General features: G+C 37.0%; 2 protein-coding genes across 2 annotated transcripts; both read right to left on the bottom strand.

The window, feature by feature from the left end:
• Window positions 1-357: 357 nt before the first annotated feature.
• Window positions 358-6,668, bottom strand: LOC145030682 (uncharacterized). The gene is made up of 2 exons (XM_078979076.1): window positions 5,720-6,668; window positions 358-1,354 (listed from the first exon to the last, which is right to left on the bottom strand). The coding sequence occupies exon 2, from the start codon at window positions 1,347-1,349 to the stop codon at window positions 591-593; it is 759 nt and encodes a 252-aa protein (XP_078835202.1). The 5' UTR covers window positions 1,350-1,354; window positions 5,720-6,668; the 3' UTR covers window positions 358-590.
• Window positions 6,669-6,763: 95 nt separating this feature from the next.
• On the bottom strand, window positions 6,764-10,222 carry LOC145030681 (cinnamoyl-CoA reductase 1-like). The gene is made up of 6 exons (XM_078979075.1): window positions 10,040-10,222; window positions 9,629-9,801; window positions 8,614-8,799; window positions 8,352-8,514; window positions 7,396-7,597; window positions 6,764-7,087 (listed from the first exon to the last, which is right to left on the bottom strand). Exons 1-6 carry the CDS (start codon window positions 10,143-10,145, stop codon window positions 6,922-6,924), a joined length of 996 nt encoding a protein of 331 aa, XP_078835201.1. The 5' UTR covers window positions 10,146-10,222; the 3' UTR covers window positions 6,764-6,921.
• Window positions 10,223-10,517: the final 295 nt, after the last annotated feature.

Genomic DNA, 10,517 nt, shown 5'->3' with positions numbered 1-10,517 from the left:
CCCCGTGCTGTCCCCATGAATGGAATTGGTAGCTCCGGATCCAGAACCGCCGGAACCATGGGTTCCCATTTGCGACATTGCTGCCGCCACGGCTGCCGTCACTGCAGCCTGGAACATTGCAGGATCAAACTGCGGAGGTGGTGGTGGAGGCGGCACTGGGTTGTTGGAAGGCCTTGGTCTTTTCCTTGGTGGCATGGTTCTCTCATAAAAAAAATGACTAGTCGGTAAGACTTCAATAGTGATAACGAGTCGAGTGATACTGGTTCCATCCCTCTTGTATTTTTTTTTTTATCATAACTTTATTATTCGTAAACTGTTTGTGTGATCAGGTTATGATGTATAGTGCCAAACATTCAATAAATAAAACACATGCCAAATTTCATTGATAACTTTTAGTACATAACGTTTAGAGAGAAAAGTTTGACCTCATAAGGGTCTACATTACATCGTTACAAAAGGTAGTTTTTGGCATTACAAAAGCCCTTTGAATAGTGTAATCACATAGTCGCAGGGTCGACCTACATACGAGGAGTAGCACCAACGCGTACTAATAAAATCCTACTACCAAGACGGGAGAATAGCAACAAGTTCTAATCACTACGACCCTTCTTTGATGGAGGCTGCGATGATGTCGATGCGCCCTGTAGTTCCGCCAATTTGCGTTCCGCTGCAACCATTCTCTCTTCGAGTGCCATGTATCTTTCCCGATACTTTCTTGTTTCTGCTTGAGCCGCGAGAAGGTCTCGAATGAGTTGGTCTCGGTGGTGGGAGTCTCGTTCCAGGTTTCTGGTGCGATCCGTAGTAGACTGTACAATGGCACTTAACTCCCGGACCTGATCTGTCGTTGTCCTACCACGATCATCCATTCTTGCCATTCGTTGTATCGTGACGGGGAGAGCCCTGTCAGCCAGTCCACCATGAGTGAGATCATAGTAACCTCGTTGGTAGCCATATGGTGACCGTTGGCGTTGTTGTCGGCTCCATCTTTCGATCGTTGTTACCCAAGGGGGTTCAGGTCCATTGTAACCAAAACGGTGCGCGGGTACCCTCGCGATGTAGGGAGGGTTGAATACTTCTGGTGGCTCCTCCGCTGCGTTCCCAACCATGACTACCTCATCACCTTCCTCTTCTTCCTCTTCTTCCTGGTCGTCTTCCTCTTCTTCCTCTTCTTCTTGGTCGTCTTCCTCTTCTTCTCCTTGTTCGTCTTCCTCCTCGGGCTCCTCCTCGGGATCCTCTTCGGGATCCTCCTCGGGTTCCTCTTCGGGATCCTCCTCGGGCTCGTCTTCGATCCATCCCGCGTTTCCCTGATTGGGAAAATAGGGGTCCCCGGGTATGTGAAATCCTGCCATGTCGTCTGCACGAGAAACGGGATTAGGAAGTACGTATCGGAAGATAAAAATTTGGCGCTATAGAAACGTACAAATACTCATATAGTATTTTTAAATGTTTATATTTGGTTCTTAGCGTGTTCTTTATGGAGTGTAATTAGGTTTTCAGATTTGTCGCTCATTACGACTATTCCTTAGTGTGCGTAAGTTACTTCTTGGATGGATATAGTTGATCAGGCTATATCCTTCCCAGAACTGATTACACATGCTAAGGCGTATTAATAATGTTCGACTCCTCCTCTTTCAATTTATGTTCTCCTAAGTTATGACACCATGCTAGTATAGACTGCATGCAAGTATACTTTAAAACAAGAAATTATTTGTTTTCTAAAAGTACAACTCTTTAAATCACTTTAAGAATCAGAGACTTTTAGTCCCAAATGTGTTTATAGTTTGTATATCTTATGTGGTTGACATACTTAATTCACTATAAACCGTGCTCTGATACCAATCTGTCACACCCCCAAACCAAGGATGGCGGAAACGTCCGGGGGTGGAGGACTTCATGTATAGCATCATAACCACAATTTTAATAGTAATTTAAGCAAACACAACCAACATATATATAATTGAAAAAGTTACATCACTTGTATGAATTACATGTTTCAAAATCAATTACAATATGTTGTCAAAATGTGAAAAGTTTGACGCCTTAACGTCCCATCCTCAAAAGCACTTGATAACCTGATTAGTGTTTTCCTGTGAATACAAGTTATTTGAAAGGTGTCAACACGAAGGTTGGTGAGTTCATAAGCTTTTATTAATAAACTTAGTAGGAGTATTTCACATGTAAATGTCGCGTTTGTTTCAGAAAAATCCGGTATTTCCCTTGAAATCCGAGAAATGTAGCCTTATAACCAAAGACTAGAGTGTATGAGAAATCATCGTTTCTTAGTAACAATATTGTGAGTTTAAAATGTTATGGAAAGTAAAATTTCTTTTATCAACCTAAAACCTACTTCGGTTTTATGAAACCCCGTAAACTTCATGAATTGTTATCCCCCTAAGTGAGTCGCTATAATCATACTGTGACTATGTGAACCTGCCACAACGTTTCTCAGGCGTCGCGAAAATGAAATGACATTTGTCACCCGTAGACCTGCAGGTCCCACTGTAGCTAGCAGCAAGGTGTGGGGTGTCAAACCCAATATAGATCTATATACAAGTATCACGTTCTCCCTCCAGGAGATTCTGATTATAACTACCAGGAATTATATCCCGCACTCGGACGTACGGGGAGAGAGAGAGAGAATCTCACAACATAGGTTAACAGGTTTACGTGAAATGTGTGTGAATATAAATCTTTCTTGTATGGATGTACCCTTTTTGGTACGAGTGCGTTGAGTGATGTATCATAAACTATACCTATTATAGTTTATCTAAAATGTATGTAATATGTATGAATCCTCTTATGGAAATGTATTAGTATTGTGAATTTATCAAACTATACTTTTTATAGTCTAATGATACGTGTTCCAAAATGAATGAGTAATATTTAATATTTAGTATGAATTTCATAGTTTCAGTTCATAATGGTAAACTAACAAGGAAACACATACAAATACTAAAACTTATGATTATACACTTTGCTCAACATAATACAAAGTGTTATGATATTTACATGCTGTTGGCAAAATTTAGCGATTCTGCCCTGTTTTGGAAAAATCATAGAAAAATCATACGAAGTCGAAATCTAGATCCGTAAACTCTGAGAGTTCACAAAATGTGTCTAGTTTGTTCATAATTTTTATCACAAATTAATATGACCTCTAACTTGGGTGAAAAAGTCCAAAATCACAGACTGGTCCGGATTGTTGTTTGAAATGATAGGCAGTTTTGTAAAAATCACCATAAATTGTAGAAAAATCGTATGGAGATGTGCAAGTAGCCATTTTAAAGCTAAAAACTTGAACTATTTGCGCCTTGTACAGTTTTGGAAACAAAAATATTTAAGATTCCCAAAACAGTCCGTGAATGGAGTTGAGCTTTTCTGATGAAGGCTGTTAGAAAATTTTTGATAGGTTCTTAGTGTTTTAACTTGTATTCACCCCCTGAAAACTTGAGAAATTATGAAAATGTAGGGGTATGAACTCACCTTGAGTGATTTCAGAAGATGATTGTTGAAGGATGGAAGTGTTTAATTCAAGAACACTTGGAGATGCCTTGAAGGTTTTCGAGAATCTAACATCATAGTTAGGGAGTTTGTGTAAGCAACCAAAGATTTGAGTAGAATGTAGTGAAATAACAATAGGGAGGATGAATTTTTACTTACTAAGTGTGGAAGAACACTTGAAATCAGCCTTGGATCTCGAAAATTTGTGTAGAAGAGTTTGAGAGAAAAAGTGGTGTTTGTTACTTAGTGGAAAGAGAGAAATGAGAGAAAATGAGGAGTGTGGTTGTTTGTTCCAGCTCAAAAACGTGGGAGTGAGTGAAATTTGAGTGTAAGGGAACATTGAAGTGACATGGGTAAGGTGGGGAGGTATGGCTGGTCATAGAGTGGGTGTGGGGTGGTTGCTTGTGTCATAAGTTAAGGCAAAGTCAACACTCTACCTTAAATAAATCCCCCATTAAATCTTTATTATTTAATTAATGATTTTTATAAAAATATGTTTAAATTATGAATATTTAGGGTTTATTATGTTAAAATAAAATTTCTGGAGAAAATCCCGCTTTAAAATCACGAAAAACGGGCTTAAAATGTTAAAAATATCAAAAATGGGCTGAAAATGACAAAAATGCGAAGCCTGGCCGAGGTTCGGCCCTCTTATGCTGAACCGAGAGAGAGAGGGAGGCGGAACCGAGAGAAGAAGAAGAGAGAAGGGAAGGAGCCGAGAGGAGAGGAGAAGGAGGGAAGAACCGAGAGTGCGCGAGAGGCAGAGAGGCGGAGTCGGACCGAGAGTGCGCGAGAGGCAGAGAGGCGGAGTCGGTCCGAGAGTGCGCGAGAGGCAGAGAGGCGGGGTCGGTCCGAGAGTGCGCGAGAGGCAGAGAGGCGGGGTCGGACCGAGAGTGCGGCGCGAACAGAGAGTGGGGGCGGACCGAGAGGCACCGAGCGCTCTGTCGTGAACAGTACTTTCGGTTCCGGTTCTTGCTTCTTGCTCTCGGTTTCGGTCTTCTTACCTTCGGTTCCTAAGAGGACCTTTCGGTCCTAAGGAACTTCGCCTCTTATAAGAGGGTTTCGGTTCCTAAGGTCCATTTTTCTCGTTTTCGCCCCGTTTTAAGCCGTTTTTGACCCGGTTAAGGGCCGGAATGACCCGAATGATTCCAAAAAGTTACGGGAAACTTTTGAGAGAGATTTGGGAGAGATTTCTCACACTTGGAGAGATTTGGGAGAGATTTGACATTCTTGGAGAGATTTCTCATACAAAGAGATATTTGCGAGAGTTTTCACATACTTGGAGGGATTTGGGAGAGATTTGACATTCTTGGAGAGATTTCTCATACAGAGAGATATTTGAGAGAGATTTCACATACGTGGAGAGATTTGGGAGAGATTTAACATTCTTGGAGAGATTTCTCATACAAAGAGATAATTGCGAGAGTTTTCACATACTTGGAGGGATTTGGGAGAGATTTAACATTCTTGGAGAGATTTCTCATACAGAGAGATATTTGAGAGAGATTTCACATACGTGGAGAGATTTGGGAGAGATTTAACATTCTTGGAGAGATTTCTCATACAAAGAGATATTCGCGAGAGTTTTCACATACTTGGAGGGATTTGGGAGAGATTTAACATTCTTGGAGAGATTTCTCATATAGAGAGATATTTGAGAGAGATTTCACATACTTGGAGAGATTTAGGAGAGATTTAACATAGACAGAGATAGAGTGAAAACGATTGAGAGAGGATCCATGTGGGACAGTTGTGAGTGTCCGGCACCGTAATGCATGGTTCGTAAACCATGTTAAGCCTTGTTTAAGGATCTTACACATTCCCGAGGAGTATGCAACATGGTTTTCATCAGTTTAATTCACTGATTAGTACTAAGGCTTAGGAAATTTTTAACACAAAACTTTTCTCTAGTGATGTTTTCCCATTAATATAGCAAGTTATACAATACGAACATAACACCAACCCTAATACACAAGGTTTAATAGAGTTGACCGGCTTGACTTGATGACTTGACTTGACTCAAGATTGACGATTGTCACAACATTCGCCTCTCATTGCTTTTAGATGAAACCCTGATCAATTGATCGGTTAGGTTAGAGTTTGTTAACCGTGTTCGTTTCAAACTATCACTAATATTTGAAAAAGTGAATTTTAGATCGTTCAATTCGGTTTCATATTTAGAAACAGGTATATGTAGAGATTCGAGAATGGAGTTTACCTTGTTAATCAGTTGCTCGCATTCATTGATCTGCTCTGGGACTGGCCGTGATGCAAAACAACTGTGATCTCCTTTTCCACTTCCAATGCCACTCTTCTGCGTTTGTGACCCTTCAGTTATCACCATAAAACACCTGCTAGTAAACTGGGAACTAGAGTTTATGTTTTTGAGGATTCTGGGATAGTGTTAAACATTTTTTTGACTTGTGTTTTGAATAACTTATTACTTTGGATTTGAGGAATGTGAAATTTTGTTTTGGGTGGTTTTAAAAATAAAAAAAAATTGAAAATTTTAGAATATTACATGATGACATAGTTAAGGCACCACTTTTTCTGGAAGTCACTTTTGTTGACCAAAAAGAACCGAGGCTGGCAAGTTCTTCTTCCTTATGTGAACACATTAAATAAAACTTGAAGAAATGTAAATGTTGTAGCATAAGTTGTAAAGCATCCTAAACATATATAGATAAACATCATAACACTAGAGTGAGAGTGTTAGAAAGATAGTTGGTTCTTTTGAAGAAGTTGAATGTAAGAGTTGCTTATCCTATTGTAATTATGTTCTTGATTTGAATAGAAGAGCTTTTCACTCTCAACAAAAGCTTCATAACCTATGAAGCAACATAAATAACCTCATGCTCTTCTAATCGTACACACCTTCTCCATCTCTTTTGTCTCTTACTTATAAAAACCTTGATTTGTTCATAAGTCTCGTCTACATGTACAAAAGGAACATCCACAATAATCAAGAAATTTACATAGTCTTTTAAATATCAGAAACACTTTGATTGTGAAAAAGTACTTGTATTTCACCTAAATTTCATTACTGGATGCTATGTAAATTGAATGAATTGTCTAACTATCTTTACCTAAACTATGAAAAATATGGATTGCTACTCAAATTCGATTCAACAAGGAACCAAATTAGTCACATATACGGTTGACTAGGGCTAGGAACAAAACACATGTTGGTGACATGTATAACTTACTTGGCCACATCTTAGGCATGGATGCAAGTATACAAGAATTAAAAGCGAAAAAAATGTACAGGTGAAAGGTAAATATATTCACTGTTTTCATGTAATTTGTTACACAACATTGTTCATAGCTATTCCCAAAAGGATGAATTGAGAATATAAACAATAAAGCAACATAAATTAATCCTCACAGAAAAGCAACTAATTAAGTCAGGGAACAAATAAATCAAAACTTAATTGTAGTTGGATATGGCTTCCCTTTCTCCAAGAAACCAAGTTCTTCATAATTGTTTACGGTGTCAACTATGGTCTCTTCTAGTGGCCTATAACTCCATCCCAAATTAACCAACTTTTTCGAACTTAGCAGTGCACGACCACTTTTCTCTGTAAAACTGTTAATACAATGATCAAATATATCAATACAATTGATAAACATAGCCCACACACCCCCAAAAAAACATCATTGTGGCCTGCTACATGACATAACAATCCAGTGCTCGAAAGGAGTCCAATTTCCATTGGATCAATTGATAGTTCGATACTCACAACCCCGCTAGACATCGGCTGCTAAGACTTGAAACCTCACTCGTTTCTGCGAAGGATTGTTCAAGAACAACCAAAACCCTAAACACTATACTAGCATGCATGCAAAGCCAATGGTTCATAACACAAATCTTAAAATTTATTAGGTGGAACTTACATCTTAGGATAAGTGTGGCCAGGAAACATGTTCTCCATCTTTGCAACAAAATCTCTTGTCCTTAGCGAGTATGGAGAACATATGTATCTCCCATTGGATTCAGGATTCTCGTACAATAGTAAAATTGCCTCGGACAAATCACGAACATCTACATATGGACGTTCTGCGTTCTCTATTGTGTCCCCTCCAGTTCTACCTTCCTCTTGAACCAAATGGAAAATGAAAACATACATTATTCTTTCTTTAAAAAAGTGTGAAATGTATTTTTAATTTTTTCTGTCAAGGTTAAAGTTCGTAGTACTTAAATTTGAGGGCCAAAGTTATAGTTCTTGCAATTCAATTCAACTTGAGGGACGTTTGGTTCACAAATGTTTTTGGGAAGTAATGGAATTATCTAAAGTATTATAAGTGAAACTGAGTCTCGTTGATTCAGGTGTTTCATTGGGCATGGAATACAACTCTTTTATATAAATATTTCTTAGATATAATCAAAATTTGAAAACTATTTTGGTTTTAGTCTTGAGTTTCATCATATTTTCTGCCAAACAAAAGCGTGAAATGTTATGATTTTCTTTCATATTCCGTTCATTTGGATTCCAATTTATCTGATTCTTATTTCAGCCAAAAACATTCTACAAAGCAAATAGTCCCTCAAATTCCATTTAACTAATGAATTCGATGAAATATGATAGAATTCAAATTCCTTGATAAATTCAAAACAAATATATGATGTGGAACATAGTCAAATCGAATTTGCAATTCAATTTCATCGGATCCTATCAGATTTTTGTACATTTTTCTACAAATAATATTAAATCGCCACCAAAATTTGGGTGGATTTTGCTACAAATTATACCAATCTCTACAAAAATTTAATTATTCCAACATTTTTGGGACTTTAAAAAAATCTAGCTTTATAAAAGAATCAAAAAGATGAATAGCAATTGATGACTAACCTTTCATGTAGCTCAAAAGAATTAAGCTAGTGACATTTATGGTGGATTGCAACATTGGCCCAATGACAAAAGAGGGACAAATTGTAACGACACTCAGATCATCTCGTTTTCCATATTCCAAAGCTTCAACCTCCGCTACTGTCTTCGACATAGCATACCAATGCTGAAAAATGACAACATAAATCGCATTCTTATAAGTTCATTCCATAGAACCTAAAAGAAAAATGAAGTTTAGGGTATATGGTAAAGAATAAAGATATACTTCAATCGACTTGGCATATTCTATATTTGTCCAGCAGCTTTCGTCCATTTCCACGTCAGTGGGCCACTTAGGATTCCCTAAAAGAGCAGATGCAGAAGAGACCACAACAACCTTTTCCACTTTAGCGTTCAAACATGCATTTAATACGTTTTTTGTTCCTAATATAGCAGGATCAAGTAGTTCCACCTGCCAAATTTTGGTTCGTTTATCGTCAATGCCAGAATAATGAGTTCAAACAACTCATGATCACGGATTCCGTGAATTTCGGTGGATTTTGAATTCAGTTCCATTCCATTTGTGACGCTTGGTTGCAAATGTTTAGAAAATTGAATTCTTTTGGACTTCAAAAACCCTTTGACTATGCATTTCAGAATTGCATGCTGGAATTCTATTCCATGTTTTATCCCTTTGTTAAAACTACTCAAATACCCCTATAGTTTTTATAAAGTGTAATAAAAATCTTCGTAAATAAATTTTATCTAAAGATATTTTAAAAAATTTAAAAATTTAATTTCCAACATGACATGGGTAATATAATATACCTAAAAATAATTTTAAATATATTTTGTTAATAAAAATTAATACAAGGTAATTTAAATATATTTGATAGTATTTACATTTTAATTTTTGATATCTATTTGTAACGCAGAAAACAATTTGCAAAAACTGAATAAAGAATTTACCTTCAAAATCTTTTAAAATATTAACAAAACAAACATACTAAAGATATCAAGAAATGAATTTAAATTCCTAACGTTCAAATTTTTTCACATTCTTATTGCGAACAAACAATTAGCTGCATTACTAGAAAACCTTTCTAATGCTATTTGTAATGATGATTGAAAATTAAGAACGATATTCACGTTTTTTGTACACAAGTTTCTTTCCCACCGTGTTCATCCTTTTTAGTTTTTAGGTGTTTTTGAGAAGGTGATATCATCCATGAAATCATATGCTTCGTTAGCCTCAGTAGTCAAATATAATATTAAATACGAATTTTAAAATAAATGGTTACCTGGGGATTAGATACAGGTCCACCAGGAACAGGGGATGCAACATGAAGAACCCCAATGCAACCAGCAAAGGCAGCACAAAGATTTTCATATTCTAGCACGTCTGCCTTAAACAGCTTCAACCTCTCTTCAGCATTTTCCAACTTCTTCAGATGACCATTCTTTTTCTCATCACCTTAAGATATAGAGAGAGAAACTAGGGTATCATATTGTAAGTGATGGGAAGTGAAGAAATTTATTAGATCAAGAATATGTAGAAATACTAGGTCAACGCTTTACTAGTGCAACATCGTGAATAAAAACCATATCAAACTTTAATAGAGTGATAAAGCCTATTAAAACAAGATTATATATAAATAAGAATTAAGTTCAAAATAGAGAGATTATGAAACAAAACCAAGGAAAGAGCATACATGGATCTCTTACAGTTCCATGAACCATGTAACCTTTGGAAAGCAAAAGCTTCACAACCCATGAAGCAATATAACCTCCTGCTCCTGTTACACACACCCTCTTCATCTTCTCTCAATTTTCAACGAATATATAATGCTTAATTTGTTGAAAGTAATCATCTACAAGTATATACACACATACATAGATATATGAATGGCATTTCGTCTTATAACCTGTAGCGATCAAGGGTGGGACATAGATTTAATTAAATTCGTTGGTCGAAATTTTTTACACGTACGTTCCTACATAAAAAAAAAAGCATGAGCTCACAGTTATCTAAGAGATATATACGTGTTGACGTGATGGGTGATGAAAGCATTCTCTAGAAGTAAAGTAAAATCAACTAAATATTATGTCAGCCATAACTAAGGCTGAAGAGGCTCCAACGATAGCCACTTGAGGTGTACAAATAGAAACAGAAAGAAAAAACAATAAGGA

Source organism: Lactuca saligna, chromosome 2 (genome assembly GCF_052625555.1).
Source record: "Lactuca saligna cultivar CGN05327 chromosome 2, ASM5262555v1, whole genome shotgun sequence".
Taxonomy (NCBI): domain Eukaryota; kingdom Viridiplantae; phylum Streptophyta; class Magnoliopsida; order Asterales; family Asteraceae; genus Lactuca; species Lactuca saligna.
This window is presented reverse-complemented; position numbering and strand designations above follow the sequence as displayed.